Source organism: Tachyglossus aculeatus, chromosome 7 (genome assembly GCF_015852505.1).
Source record: "Tachyglossus aculeatus isolate mTacAcu1 chromosome 7, mTacAcu1.pri, whole genome shotgun sequence".
Lineage (NCBI taxonomy): Eukaryota > Metazoa > Chordata > Mammalia > Monotremata > Tachyglossidae > Tachyglossus > Tachyglossus aculeatus.
Window position 1 is genome coordinate 35,726,061 of NC_052072.1, and position 16,463 is coordinate 35,742,523.

General features: G+C 41.6%; 1 protein-coding gene across 1 annotated transcript in view; it reads left to right on the forward strand.

Annotated features, from left to right (window-relative positions):
* PRSS16 (serine protease 16) overlaps nucleotides 1–16,463 on the forward strand; it is a 52,010-nt gene that overhangs the window by 32,334 nt on the left and 3,213 nt on the right. Inside the window, exons 5-7 of the mRNA XM_038749648.1 lie at nucleotides 3,202–3,316; nucleotides 12,797–12,998; nucleotides 14,085–14,175. Coding sequence (XP_038605576.1) covers nucleotides 3,202–3,316; nucleotides 12,797–12,998; nucleotides 14,085–14,175 — 408 coding nt within the window. The remainder of the gene's footprint in view (nucleotides 1–3,201; nucleotides 3,317–12,796; nucleotides 12,999–14,084; nucleotides 14,176–16,463) is intronic.

The window sequence follows — 16,463 nt, forward strand, 5'->3', positions numbered from 1 at the left end:
CTTATTCTCTTTCCACTGGCCACGCTACCCCTTATTGGCAAAGGATTTACAATTGGACAAAAGAGGTACACATAGAAAAAAAATTAATTAAAAGCAAATTAAAATGACCAATCCATTTTCTCTTACCTTACATGTTTACAATACTGTAGAACATTCTAGATGAAAAATGTAGTTTTAGTTAACATTAGTATGGTCAACCTCTCTTAATGAGGTTGCCTTGAATTCTAACCTCAGGCTCTTTTTAGCTTTGAAGAAAACTCCCTTTTACTCGCATTGAATTCTGACTGGTGGAGGAGAAAAATCAACTGAACTTTGGCAGGTGACTAAAAAGTATTTTCCAAAATGCACTGAGGGTTTTTTTTTGTTTTTTCGTTTTTTTAAATTGAGTTACTGAATCTCCTCCACTGGTTAGGGCAATTCTCTACCAGTTCTTGCACCTGCCAGTCCTCTCTCCCTTGAGTCTTCCTCTGCCCACAGAATCTCTCTTCCTTGGATATATGACTTTGTTCTGTAGAAGTTTGGTGTAGCTGTCAAAACATTAACTAACCGTTTAATTTTGAACTGCCTTATCAAATTGTTTCAGTGGAACCAATCTCTTCCCTCCCCCCCCCCTCTCAAAAAGAAGCCATCTGGTAAAAACACAAAACCTTCAAAAATCATGGGATGTGAATATCAAATCTATGTAATGTTATGTAAGCTAAAGAGATGTTGCGTTGGCTTCTGCTTTGTCCCAAGAGCTGCAACACGTAACTTTCAAACCTTCTAGACTGTTAAGCGCCTTCTCGCTCTCCTTTTTTTTTTTTTAAGGGTATTGATTAAGCACTTACCCTGTGTCAAGCACTGTTCTAAGCACTGGGGTAGATATGTTAACCAGCTTGGATATAGTCCCTGTCCCACATGGGGCTTGCAGTCTAAGTAACAGTCTAAACCACAGCCTCCTTGTGTGCAGGAAATTTGTCTTCCAACTCTGTTGTACTCTCCCAAGCCCTTAGCTCAGCACTCTGCATGCAGTAAGTGTTCAATAATACCATTGATTGACTGATTCAAGAAATGGAGCAATTGTCAATTAGGAAAATAATGTCTCTGAACAATCTTTTTGTTTTTTTCTGTTGAATAAAATTTAGTTACCTGTCTTCCACCCCCTCTGCAGTATTCTACAGAGTGGAGTAGAAATCACAGCCGAAATGCTCCAGGAAGGCTAGTTTGGAATGGCACTGAAAACTGCGATATAACTAGCCTTATTCTACATTAATCTGTCCTGATGTGCAGTCCAGCAGAATGAGAACCATTCAAATTGGTGGTGATTATTCAGAAATAAGGCAGATTTCTTTCTCTCTCTCTCTCTTTTCTTCTCTCTCCTTGTCACTGTCTCTGACTCTGTCTTTATGACTGGGTCCTTTGTAGCCAGTATTTTGGCTAGTCTGTTTTTCTTAACCACTGATGAGTTTAGTTTCATTTTGGGGTGCAGTCTTTTATATGTAAAGAAGCAAAAACAAATCTGTACCAAAATCTATTTTGTTTTGGGCAGATGAGGCAGTTCTGAATGATACCATACTTACTAGTGCACTGTACGGTACACGGCCAATTATTTTGTGTTAACTATCTTGTGAATTCCTGAGCAATTAATATGAACTACGGGTGACAGAATTTGATGACTCTGTGGCATTAGTAATCTCAAAGAGGTTTGACTTGATTCTTCAGGTGTTTAGCCATACAAATATGGCTTTGGGTCTTTCGAATATTTCTCGGGAAATGTCCGTTTAAAATGAGCATCAGTCAACAAACTTGGAATCCAAAATAAAACACATTTGACTCGATTACCAGCAGAGTCAGAAGAGTAGGGGCGGGAAGAGATGGGTAAGCGGGCAGGTCTTTTGGATCTGGGAGAGGGAAACAGGGGTGATGGTGTGGTCGCCTGTCTGCTTCAGAGCCCCGGAGGCAGTCAGCGTGGAAAAAGTGAAGAGGGCTCCTGTTCCTCTTCTCCCTGGCCTGACAAGACTGTCTATCCCTGAGGTTGGGAAGAATCCGTAGCTACAGTTCCATAGGATGCAGCGTAGCCTGGAGGAAAGAGCATGGGCCTGGGAATCAGAGGACCTGTGTTATAATCCCAACATCTCCCACTTGTCTGCTGTGTGACCCGTGAAAATCACTTAATTTCGTGCTTCTGTTTCCTCCCCTGTGAAATGGGGAGTAAAACAGTGAGCCCACATGGGACAGGGTCTATGTCCGACCTGATTATCTTGTATCCATCCCAGCACTTAGAACAGTGCCTGGCACTTTAGTAAATGCTTAACAAAAACTATTATTATTTTATTAGCACCGGTACTATCTGAGGGCATTTCCCTCTCCATCCCCCCATCTTACCTCCTTCCCTTCCCCACAGCACCTGTATATATGTACATATGGTTGTGCATATTTATTACTCTATTTATTTATTTATTTTACTTGTACATTTCTATCCTATTTATTTTATTTTGTTGGTATGTTTGGTTTTGTTCTCTGTCTCCCCCTTTTAGACTGTGAGCCCACTGTTGGGTAGGGACTGTCTCTATGTGTTGCCAATTTGTACTTCCCAAGCGCTTAGTACAGTGCTCTGCACATAGTAAGCGCTCAATAAATACGATTGATTGATTGATTGGAGGGGCAGGAGGAGTCGAAGGGGAAATGTTAAGATAATGGCTGCCCTGGGCCTGTGGCCCCACTGTCTTCTGTTTACTAGTAACGTCAAGGTAGCAAAGGTACTTGTGGCTACCATGATTATCACGTTTAATAAATAAGCACATTTTATATGTGTTAAATACTGATGCAAAGCGTCAGCAAAACTTAAGTGTTCAGTTTTGTAATTCTTTTGTTTCAAATCACAAAACGAAAACAAACCAAACGTGCTGTGTCCAGCATTTTTCAGCACCTCGTAGATACTTAGTTTTAGTACTTGTTCTCAAGCTTTAATACTCATTCTCAAGCTGAAACTCTTGGGTTTCACTGACGTATCTCTACCAATTGCTTGGAATTTTTTTCTGGTTAGATTTTTAGAATTCAAAATTCCCTTTCTTTGCAAAGTAAAAGCCCCGATACAGCTAACCTTTTAAAGCTATTTAGTTGTCTCTCTTTACTATATTCTGCATATTAAGGACAGTAAGTTAAAATGGAATAATATGTCAAAGTGTCCTGGAAACTAATACTGTGTTTTCTTTCCCGCAGATTATGTGAACAGCTTCAGATAAACTCAAACATGGACTCTGCATATTTCCTTGAAAGTCTGGCTAGTAATTTCATGGATGTGGTTCAGTACAATGAAGATAACAGAGCTTTTGAGGTAAGCAAAAAAGAAATATCAAAGGGGAGAATAACTTGTCAGAAAATAGGAATGGGGCAAGGGGTGAGAAGTCTAATTGTCAAAATGCCTGGGAATTGAATGTTTTCTTAGTCAAAAATTAAACCAAGTACAAATCCCCAGCCCAAAGAAATGACTAGTTAGACAAAAATTAAACCAGTCCAGTCCATAGAAACCATAATTATTTAGCATGATCCAGTACCAAGTGAGTGACAAGGGTATGTCTGCCAATACATTTTTTTAAATCCCATTTCTTCTTTCCTCTTCTTTTGCATCTTTTATTTCAGGGGAAAAAATGTCACTTAAAAGGCCGTAATGTCAAGGAATAGCTCTTCTTTGGGAACTTAGTCATAGACTTTCAAAACTAGTTTATCCATGTTAAACCTAATCTTATCGTTTCAGTGTAAAGACAGTATCAACAGTGCCTTTCACAAGGACCCCACAGTAGCAAAAATGATTAGGTAATGGAAAATAACAGAATTGTAGGCTTTTGAAGGTGGGTATAGATCTACTATTAGGTCTCTCACTTCCTTCTCCTTCTCATCTCTCTCTTCCCAGTCTATTTTCCCCAACACTCTCTCCATAGAGTGTGTCCATAGTTCCTGGTGGTGCTTTAAAACCAATATTTTTTTCTGACCTGTTCATTGTAGGTCAGAGAAGCAGCATGGGCCTAGTCGATAGAACACGGGAGTCAGAAGGACCTGGGTTCTTGTCCCGGCTCTGCCACTTGTCTGCTGTGTTACCTTGAGCAAGTCACTTCACTTCTCTGTGCCTCCTTTACCTCATCTGTAAAATAGGGATTACTACTGTGAGCCCCATGTAGGGCATTGACTGGGTCCACGCTGATTGTCTTGTATATGCCCCAGTGCTTAGAACAATTCCTGGCACATAGTAAGTGCTTAACAAATACCATTAAAAAATACCATGTACTGAGTTGGCTTCCCTCTTCTTGTGACCGCTCATTTAATGCCCCGTAAAGCACTGACTGGTTGGGACACTAGTAAGCCCAGCTATTTACAATAGCTAGCTTTATTTCTTATCTTATGCAAATGTCAACCCTTCTAGACCTTCTAAGGTGAATTTCACATAGCTAAATTCTACTGATGTGGACAACACTTCAGATGCTACCTTGAATTCTGAATATAACTGGTGATGTAACTGTATATAAGACAAAATTGGGAGCTGCCGTTAAGTTTTTTAATTTTCCCATCCAATCTACGAATCAAACTTCTGCAAACTTGGTTTTGCCTGTGCCAAAAATACGTTTTGATTAAAGTGAAAGTTCAAATGAGAATGGCATGTCGTGTTACTTGGGATTGAAATGACAGAGGAGCAAAAAAATTCCCAAATGGATGAGTCAGTAGGATTCCTCGAGCTCCAGCTATGTGCGGAATTGTACTAAGCCTGAGGGAGAGTACATAAGAGGTGGAAGACCCCATCCCTGCCCTCAAGGAACTGGAGTCTAACAGAAGAAATAAACACAAAATAAATAATCAGTGAACTGTTACAAATATAGTATAGTCAAAGTGCTTATGCTATAGGAACTATAGGACCTTTTTGTCCCTTTCTAAAAGGGACCATTTTCTCAGTGTGATTCAACCTTTTCTCCTAATTTCTCATTATGTGATAGAGAAACAATGTGGCCTATTGGAAAAAGTATAGGACTGGAGGTTGGGAGACAGGTTCTTTCTAATCATATTTCTGCCTCCGATCTGCTGTGTGTTCTTGGGAAGTATACTTTACCTCTCTGGGCCTCAGTTTTCTCAACTGTAAAATGGGGATAAAATAGATTGTCATGTGGAACAGAGACTGTATCCAGTCTGATAACTTTGTTTCTACCCCAGTGTTTGGCTTAGTTAAAATTTTGTTAGAAAAGGAATGAATTAACAAAGTCTAAGTTGCCTGACTTTTGCAGTCAATTTTATTATTAATATAAAATGCTTCCTCCTTTAGCATTCTTCAGGACTACTTACAACAATGTTGTAGCCTACTGCAGCTCTCTAGACCACAAAAAGTATATGAAAACGGTGGTTATATCGCCTTTTTAGTCATGTTGGAAGCTCTGATGGTAATTTAAAGTTTTGGTAATGAGAAAAGGAAAGTCAGAGCCTTTTTGTGTTTTCAGTTTGCCTTTACTGAGTCACTGTATAATCCATTCCTCTGAGGGATTCCTATGGATAGGAAATGTGAATAAGGATTTTACTTGAGTATATTTCACAGGGGAATTTAAAGAGGCAGATTGAAAATGGTGAGGAGGATGTTTTGTGTGAAGCTACTAATTAGGATGCTGGAGTTAAAGGTTTTCTGTGACCTGGGGAAGTTTGTGCGTGGCCTTAGCAAAGTACAAAAGGGAAACTCCATTTCATAGCTCTTATAGACGGGTGTAGAACTTAAGTAAGGAGAACGTGAAAGCTGTGCTTATTTCCTAGTCCCTGCAGCCATGTACACATTGGACCCTTCATCGTCATCATCATCATCATCATCATCATTGTCAGTGGTTTTTGACACTTCGTGTCATGATGATGATGTTTCCTCTTATTAACCAGTAATGCTTAGTACACTTAAATCTTTACATTGCTATGAATTGATTGTAAGTGGGCAGGGAGCATGTCTACCAACTATACTGTATTCTTCCAAGTGTACAGTGCAGTGCTCTGTACATGAAAGTGCTCAATAAATATCATCATTAATTGCTCGAATAGGAAACATCTCTCCAGTGGGTTGAATGTGAAGTAGAGAAGCAGCATGGCATAGCAGATAGTGCACGGGCCCAGAGGTCAGAAGGACCTTGGATTCTAATCCTGGCTCTGCCACTTGTCTGCTGTGTGGCCTTGGGCTAGTCACTTATCTTCTCTGTGCCTCAGTTACCTCATCTGTAAAATGGGGATTACTGCGAACCTCATGTGGAACAGGAACTGTGTCCAACCTGATTAGCTTGTATCAACCTCAATGCTTAGTACAGTGCCTGACATATTTAGCGCTGAACAAATGCCATTAAAGAAAGATATTTTCAATGCCTACATAATTGTTTTAAAGGTCTAGTTAATCAGTGGTGTTTACAGAGTACTATACTAAGTGCTTGGGAGAGTACAGTATAGCAGGGTTGGTAGACGTGTTCCCTGCCCACAAAGATTTTACACTCTAGGGTGGAAGGTGGACATTAAAATAAATTAAAAATCTGTACATAAGGGTTCTGGGGCCGAAGGTGAGGTGAATAACGAGTGTGTTAAAAGGATACAGATCCAAGTGCATAGGTGACACAAAAGGGAGAGGGAGTATTTGGGTGAGAAGATCGGGATCTGTTTGGAACATTCATTCAGTCATATTTATTGAACGCTTACGGTGTGCAAAGCACTGTAGTAAGTGCTTGGAAAGTACAATTTGGCAACAGAGACAACCCCTATCCAACAATGGTCTCACAGTCTAGAAGAACATGGAACATGTTAATGGTAATAATAATAATGATGGTATTTGTTAAACGCTTACTATGTGCCAAGCACTGTTCTAAGCGCTGGGGTAGATAGATATAGGGTAATCAGGCTGTCCCACATGGGGCTCACAGTTTTAATCCCCATTGTACAGGTGAGGTCACTGAGGCACAGTGAAGTGACTTGCCCAAAGTCACACAGCCAATAAGTGGTGGGGCCGGAATTAGAACTCATGACCTCTGACTCCCAAGCCCGGGCTCTTTCCACTGAGCCACGCTGCTTCTCTGTTAAGTGTTATGTTAAGTGTGAGGTGACAGTGGGGCATCCATGTAGAGATGTTCTGAACGCAGGAGAAAATGTGAGACTACAGAGGAGAAAGAGCAGGGCTGAAGAGGTAAATTTGAGATAGTAGTTGAAGCCATGGGAGCGAATGACTTCTCCAAGGGCGTGAGTGTTGGTGGAGAATAAAAGGGGACCCCAAACTGAGCCCTGGGGGACCCTACTGTTAAAGGGAGGAAGGAATCTGCAAAAGAGATTGTCAGAGATAGGAGAGGAACCTCGAGAGTACGTGTCAATGAAGCCAAAATTGAATACTGTTTCAAGTAGAAGGGGCTGATCCACAGTGTCCAAGGCACCTGAGATGTCAAGAAGGTTTAGGTTGGAATAGAGGCTGATGATGCAGTCAAGACAGTCATGGGTGACCTTTGAGCGGGCAGTTTCTGTGGAATGAACGAGGCAGAAACCAGATTGGAGTGAATTGGAGGAGAGGAAGTGGAAGCAGCAGGTGTAGACGGCTCACTCAAAGAGCTTGGGCATAAGTAGTAAGAGGGAGATTGAGGCAATAACTGGAGGAAGCCGTGGGGTCAAGGAAGGGTGTTTTTAGGATAGGGTATACAAGAGCACATGTTTGATAGCAGTGGGGAAGAAGCCATTGAAAAGTGAATGGTTGAAGAAGGAAGGGGGCAAGCGTTTTGATAAGGTATGAAGGAATGGGGTCAGAGGCACAGGTCGGGGGGTAGATTTTGTGAGGAGGGAAAGGTCTCCTGCGATACTGCTGGGAAACTGGGGACGTGCAAGAGCGGGGAAGGAGGAGGGAGGGCCTGGAGAGGAGCGAGGGAGAGTTTCCATTTTACAATAAAATTTGTGGCCAGAGCGTTTGGGAAGAGAGGGGAGGGTGAACAGAGGTTTGAGGAGGAAGTTAAACATCTGGAACGGTAGGCCTGCCAGTGGGCATGGGGGTGAATAAGGATGGAGAAATAATGTTGCTCGGCAGAGGGCAGAGTTAAAGTAGGGGAGGATGAATTGTAAATGGATGTCAACCCGGTGTCTGGATTTCCACCTGGAGTGCTCCACAGCTGATGACGATGATGGGGGTCACCATCATCACTGGAGAAAGTGTACTGTGCAGGTCATCTAGGGTTGCGGGTTAGTGGTATGAGATTGGCAGAGGGGCACAGGAGCAATGGACTAGTCCAGTGCTCTGCACACAGTAAGCGCTCAATAAATACGATTGAATGAACAAATTAATGACTAGAGGTCAGTGGAGAGGATTGTGTTGAGGGTGCTGATTTGCACGTGAAGAAAAGATATTTTGGATATGGAGACCAAATGGGGTATGTTGACTTTAGAAAATTGGAGGGGGTTGAAAGATTGGAGGTCTCTATGGGAAATATGGCTGATTTGCGGGGAGTGGGTATCATCATCATCATCATCAATCGTATTTATTGAGCGCTTACTGTGGGCAGAGCACCGTACTAAGCACTTGGGAAGTACAAGTTGGTAACATATAGAGACAGTCCCTACCCAGCAGTGGGCTCACAGTCTAAAAGGGGGAGACAGAGAACAAAACCAAACATACTAACAAAATAAAATAGAGTATTTATATAAATAAATAAATAGGGTATGTGGAAGGAAAGCAGGTGAGGAGACTGTGGTCTGAGAAGAATTTCAGAGTTCATGAGAATAGAGATTGTACAGTGACTAGAGTTCATGTGATCAACTGTGTCTCCAAGTTGGTGAGTGGGTAAGGTAGGGTGGAAGTCACTGGAGCTGAGGAGAGAGAAGAGGTGTACAATGAAAGGATCGTTGAGGATATCTACATGGATATTGAAGTTCCCAAGGATCGAGGAAGTGATGGATAAAGAGAGAAGGAAAGAGGGATGGAAATCATTCAGAAAATTGGAGGTGGGGCCTGGGGTCGGTAGATGACCGTGACTTAACTGGAGTGGGTGGAAGACACAGATGTTGCGGGCTTCAGAGGAGGGGAAAGAGAGGGATGGGGCTAGACTGTGAGCTCGTTGAGGGCAGGGAATGTCACTATTTATTGTTGTACTGTACTTTCCCAAGCACTTAGTACAGTGCTCTGCACACTTTAAGCACTTAATAAATATGATTGAACGAATGAGATGGGATGCTGTGAAAGTGGCATTGGGGTAGCAAGGAGAATGCCGGATTCTTTCACTTCCCCAAGGAGTCTTGGGGAGGATAGACAATGAGGCCCCCCTCCATTAGAGAGAGGCCAGGGAGACTTTACCATGTTGAGTGAGCCAGGTTTCAGTAATACCTAAGAGGAGCAGGAAAACTGTGAGTGGCTCAACCTTAACAGATCAACCTTTTCCTCTAAAGCCAATTCTTTTCTTTAATGGGAAGCAGTAATAGGACGGAACAGTTAAAAATCCATAAATAAGGAAAAAACTCATTTAGCCACTTCTGTATCACAAAACCTTTTACCAGAGCTGCTAATAAGTAACAACATTTGACAAATTTATTTGACTTTTTATGAACTTTGCCCACTGCTTTGGTCACGATTCTCATGAGCAGCATTCAATAGACTTGCCCCCTCCTATCTTACCTCACTGATCTCCTTGTACAGACAGTCCAGGCTGTACACTTCGCTCCTCTGGCACCAGCTAGCTCACTGTGCCCCTTTCTTATCTCACTGCCAACCCCTTTCCCACATCCTCCCTCTGGCCTGAAACTCCTTTCTCCTCCTCCTCCTCCTCAATATCAGCCAGACCACCACTGTCCTCTCCTTCAAAGCCTTGGTATTCACCCCACGCTCAGCCCCACAACACTTATGTCCACATCCGTGACTTATTTATATAAATGCCTTTCTCCACCTTTAAAATGTGTGCTCATTGAGGGCAGGGAACCTGTCCACCAACTCTCTTGTATTTTACTTCTTCAAGTGCTTAGTACCTTGCTCTGTACCCAGTCAGCACTCAGTAAATACCATTGATTGATTTAAATGAACTGCAGTCAACAGAGGAGAAGTCCTGCATACTCTTCAGATGAATATCTCGTTGTTGAGGCATCAAGATTGTAATAGTCAACCTTGCATTCCCAGGAATTAGAGTTATGAAGCTCATTGCAGTCTCTGAAGTCGGTAGCCGATTAGTCCTATTGTAAACATATAATTAGGCGCTCGTGTTCACAAGGTCATGTCTCCCTATCACTCTTGGGGTCCACTGCTCCCTTCAACCATCTTATATAGCATCCCATGAAAGGACTGTAAACTCTACTGGGCAGGGAAGGCTCATGGAGCCTGTGACCTTGAAAACCCAGCTCTGGGTCTTTTTTTTTTTTTTTAAATGGTATTTGTTAAGCACTTACTATGTGCAAAGCACTGTCCTAAGCGCTGGGGAGGTTACAAGGTGATCAGGTTGTCCCACGGGGGGCTCACAGTTTTAATCCTCATTTTACAGATGAGGTAACTGAGGCCCAGAGAACTTAAGTGACTTGCCCAAAGTCACACAGCTGACAGTTGGCGGAGCCGGGATTTGAACCCATGACCTCTGACTCCAAAGCCCGGGCTCTTTCCTCTGAGCCACGCTGCTTCAGAAGCAGGCAATCGCTTGCCTTTTGAGGCTCACAAGTTCTAGACTGTGAGCCTGTTGTTGGGTAAGGACCGTCTCTATATGTTGCCAACTTGTACTTCCCAAGCGCTTAGTACAGTGTTCTGCACACAGTAAGTGCTCAATAAATACGATTGATTGAATGAATGAATGAATGACCATGAAACAAGTGGCCAAAGAGGTCACCAGAATTAAGCAACACCTCAAACCATGAAGTTGCAAATTGATAAGGACTAAGTGGACTAAATCTTGTTCCTTTTTCTTTATACTTTTTTGGTGACTTTCTGTTCTCAAGAATAGTAATGATGATGGCATTTATTAAGCACTTACTATGTGCAGAGCACTGTTCTAAGTGCTGGGGAGGTTACAAAGTCATCAGGTTGTCCCACGGGGGACTCACAGTCTTAAACCCCATTTTACAGATGAGGCAACTGAGGCCCAGAGAAGTTAAGTGACTTGCCCAAAGTCACACAGCTGACAAGTGGCGGAGCCGGGATTTGAACCCATGACCTCTGACTCCAAAGCCCATGCTCTTTCCACTGAGCCACGTGTTAGTACTTATCCTGTATGAAGTAATGTCTGATGGCCCTGACTACATACATATGATTTTTGGAATTTTTCTCTGTTGAATAAATCCAAGGTTAGAAAAATGGCAGGGCACACCATTAACTAAAGGTCCATCTTCCTAAAAAATAGATGGGTAAATGGTTTGGTCAGAGTACTTATACAGTCATTTTTCAAAATAATGTTCTTAAAAGTACTTATCAAGTCAGAATGTAATACTAAGCTATGACCCTCCACTGTGTGGGGAGGAAGTAGCAAGTCCATAGTCTGCAGTTAATTCGAGGCCCAGTAATTAAATTTGTTGAATGCTTAGGACTGCTGCAGGCTACAGCATTTGTCAGGGCTGATGAAGCCAACCGATTTAGTGCTTTGATGGAAAAAACACCAGGCCACCTTCTAATTAGAACCTCATGGTTTATTTTGGTCATGAAAAGTTTAATGCCAAAACACAGAAATCATCAGGAATAGAGATAAGGTTGCAATAGCAGATCACATCCTCCCTAAAAATGTTTAACCAGTCAGTCAATGGCATTTATTGAGGGAGCACCGTAATAAGCGCTTGGGAGAGAACAATTCAGCAGAACTGGCAGATACGATCCATGCCCATAATGGGCCAGTGAGAAAATCCACTTTTTGCTCTTCCTGCAATTTGACATTACAGAGGCAAAAATTGATGGCTTTTGTCAAGCTAAACTGGACAGTGATAGAGTACTTTTGCAAAACCATTATAACAAGTGATCATTTCTTAATGAATGAGGTACCAACATTGTTCTGAACACTGGCAGGGCACAAGAACATCTAGTGAACAAGAGGTGACAGTTGCATGGGAGCTCTTTAAAATAAAAATAGGAAGTACCCAGAGAAACACTCCATCTGTACACTCAGTTTACCTATAATGTGAGGTTTCGTGCCTATCGAGTCCAAAGTTAAGGTCACAATTCATTCATTCATTCAATCGTATTTATTGAGCGCTTACTGTGTGCAGAGCACTGTATATCTCCCTCTCATCACTCTTGCCAATAACCTTTAGCTCATACCCACTCTTCTGCCTGCAAGTTTTTGGGGTTTTTTAAATGGTATTTGTTAAGTGCTTACTATGTGCCAGGCACTGTACTAAGCGCTGGGGAGAGTACGGTGCAGCAGAGTTAGTAGACAGATTCCCTATCCACAAGGACCATACAATTTGCCTTTCTTGAATAATTCATAGTACTCTAGTTGCAGTAACCGAACAGCCATTCTTGGCTTTTATGTGTTGCAATTATACCTTCAGAATTTATGAACCTATATGTTTATTTATATTTTTCATTTGTGTATTCAATGATCTATTCAGCCATTCATCCAGGTATATTGGTACTACGTCCTGTTATATCCTTATTCGTCCTGCTTACAGTATTTGTGACTACCTTTTACCTGTCTTTGTCTCCCCTCTTCAGATTGTGAGAGTGCCTTCTAAGTAGGAAATTTGTGCCTTGCTTCTGTTGCACTATCCCAAATGCTTGGTATAATGCTTTGCACTCAAAGGGAGCTCAATGAATACCATAGATTTCACTTTGGTCCAGATTTTTTATTAATATCAATACATATATTTTTAAGAACTGAAATCTTTGCTTTCATAGGGAGTGAAGGGGACAAATATCACTATCAACGTGCTGTGTGACATTATGTCCGATATTTCACTTGGGACACCATACGACAGATATGCAACAGTTGTTCGTCTGTTGCTGAACGCTTTTGAAATGACATGTCTGGATGCGAGCTACAGTAATTATGTGCAGGAAATGACTAACTTTTCCTGGGATGGGCCAGCTGCAACAGGAGGTAAAAAAAAAAAAAATCTTCCCTAAAATTCCGCTTTGGCAATTGAGAAATTAGTCAACCAGTCAACTACATTCAAAGTCTAGATCACACGAGCTCTGCTGTATTTATCCAATCTCCTCCAAGTGAGAGCTAGTCTCCAAATAGATGGTCGTGGGCTCCATTTGGTTGGGAGTCGCTCTGCACTGGTCCAAGTGGAGCTAATTTTCTTGATGAGTAAGTTGGTCAGTAAGTGAATTTGGGTGTTTTTTATTTTCAATGGTATTTCAGTGCTTACTATGTGTCAAGCGTTGTTCTAAGAACTAGGGTGGATACAAGTCGATCAGGCTAGATACAGTCCCTATCCCACACATCTCACAAGTCAAGGAGGAGGGAGAGCAGGGACTGAATCCCCGTTTTGCAGTTGAGGAAACTGAGGCATAGAGAAGTTAAGAGACTTACCCAAGGTCACACAGCAAGCAAGTTGTGGAGCCGGGATTAGAACCCAGATCCTCTAGCTGCCAGGCCGTGCTTTATCCACTAGGCCATGCTGCTGGTTTGGGGTTTTTTTTCTTGTTAATACTGACCATTAGCTGTTGTCAGTGGTTTATCATCTCTTAGATTCTCCTAGTGAGCCTGAAATTTTCACTGTCAACAGCAGCCGACCTTCCAGAAATTTCAAGCTCTGATGTGAACAATACTTTGATTGGTAGATTTTGTGACTTAGGCTTCAAAAACTTATTTTATTGTGCTGTAATATAATCAAGATTTTTAAGGGCTAAGGAAAAATGCACTGGCGTAGGATCATTTGTCTTTTTTTTGTTCCGGGCCAGATCTCTCTCGTCCAAAGTAAGAAATTGTCTGCATAATAGCTATTTCCGTTCACTGGTAACATGATAGGAGGAAAAAAGAGTGGGTTTTTTTAGTAGTTTAATGCATGAAAGGATGTTCAGACTTATGGTCAGAATTTGGGGAAACCAAGACTTGCATGGCCCTTAATAAAAGGGTATTGGTCAATCCTCAAAGCCCTTTTTAAAAATTAAAAAAACCCTCATGTATCAGTTCCATGAGAAGAATGTAATTAAACGGAGTCAAAATATCTTTTTATAGGCAGGCAGTGGGTGTATCAGACTTGCACCGAATTTGGCTTCTTCCAGAGCACCGATTCCAAAAAACAGCCCTTCTCTGGATTCCCTTTGCGGTAAGTATATGTATTAAAATGTAGCTTTAGTGCAGTATTCAACTCTGTGTCGTGCAGGATTTAAAAGGAGGTTTAAACCAACTAGAACCATCTCCTCCAAGAGGTCTTCCCTGACTTAAGACCTCTTTTCCTTTCCCTCAACTCCCTTCTGCATCGCCATGACTTGTTCCCTTTATTTATCGCCCATCCCAGCCCCACAGCACTTATGCACATATCTGTAATTTAAATACTTACCTTATGTGTCTCCCCCTCTAGACTATAAGCTCACTGTGGGCAGGGAATGCTTGTTCTACTGCATTCTCCCAAGCAGTTAGTACAGTGCACTGCACACAGTAAATGCTCAATAAATTGACTGACTCCAAAGAGACAAATATGGTAACAATGAAGTTGCATTTCCAAATGGCAGCAGTTGAGGTCTGTGTAATTCAATAAAACTAGGCCAAATTAAATTTGGGCACATGGTGTTGTGTTCATTTTAGAAATTACTGCTCGAGAATGTGGAAGTTCAAATTGATCTAGGCACACTCATAAGTGAAAAGAGTGTTTCTTGCTCTTAATATTCCTTCAAAATTTATGGGGTAGATATGTTTGTGCTTGAACTAGAAAGATCCAACAGAATCTAACTCTTGGAGGTATAAAAAGCACAAATATATCCTTAACAGAGATTGCAAGAGATTCACTTGTTTGATTTTGGAATCTTACAGACATTTTAGACTGTGTGACACACAGCAAGTAACTACCAATGCTAGGATCCAACGCCATCAGTTTTTGGAGTGATAACAATCACTTCATGAACGTTCATCATATTGAACATAAAAAAATTTGTCCCTATTCCAGGGGGTGCTTCTGTCTGAAATTAGATGTGATCTTAGATGAAGGTGAAAGAATTTCAGCTAAATAACTTCCCTGGTGATTTCTCCCAGAAGGATAAGAGGGAGGATGGAGGGATAAGTATTGAGATTAAATAGGAACAGGAGCACAGTGAAAAATATCCTGGAAGCCAAAGGCAATGCAGGATTGTAGGGTAAATGGAAGTCCAGAGCTAAAGTAGAGCTGGGATATGTCCATGCAGAGTTGGTAACTCAAGTCTTGTAAAGGGATGAGCTGCAAGATGTCAACATTAAGAAGATAAAAGGCAGAAGAGAAGCCAGAGAGAGAAATTAAGAAGGGGCAATCGGAGAGGTAGGAGAAAGATCAGGGTAGTATCATGTCAACAAAGCTGAGGCCTTATCAGATTCTAAGTGTGAGGGACAATAATAATAATAATGATGGCACTTATTAAGCACTTACTATGTGCAAAGCACTGTTCTAAGTGCTGGGGAGGTTACAAGGTGATCAGCTTGCCCTGTGGGGGCTCACAGTCTTAATCCCCATTTTACAGATGTGGGAATTGAGGCTCAGAGAAGTTAAGTGCCTTGCCCAAAGTCACACAGCTGACAATTGGAGGAGACAGGATTTGAACCCATGACCTTTGTCTCCCCCTTTTAAACTGTGAGCCCACTGTTGGGTAGGGACTGTCTCTATATGTTGCCAATTTGTACTTCCCAAGCGCTTAGTACAGTGCTCTGCACACAGTAAGCGCTCAATAAATACGATTGATGATGATGATGACCTCTGACTCCGTGCTCTTTCCACTGAGCCGTGCTGCTTCTCAAGTAGGACTTATGGCTCCATTTTACAGGCTGGAGGGAGCCTGTAATGGAATGGAATGGAAATAGGTCAAGAATTCCAACATGGATTCTCCTGATTCTGTCTAAGATACAAGATGTCCAACCTCCACCGTTTTACATTCTATATTAATGACCCAAGCAAACTGACTCATTTAACCACAGATGCTTTTATTGCCTTTCCCTTATAATCTTTCCATTCTTTGTTCCTCCCTAAAGCCAAAATGACATGTTTTTCTGTCCTTTGGTGAGAAGTGACCTGAGAGCAGGGAATGGGCATCCTCTGGATTCCCCTGCATTGCCTGAATTCAAGAGTGGGCCTGGCTTTTTAGATGAGACTGTATTAAAGTATCTAAAGAACATTTTTTTGGTTGAGGGGTAAAAATAGATTAAAAAAAAATAAATTTATTGCCGGAACAACTTCATTGCTAAAAAATATCCAGATAAAACACAAAAATGGAGTTGTGAACTATCCCAATTTAATTATTTAGGAAATTCTTTGTCAGTGTGATATACATTGCTTGTTTTTATCCCAAGAGTGTAACAAGAACCCATTTTCTAAGCTTTTTCTGAGTGGTTATATCATTGATAGAAAAACAGCGTGGCTCAGTGGAAAGAGCA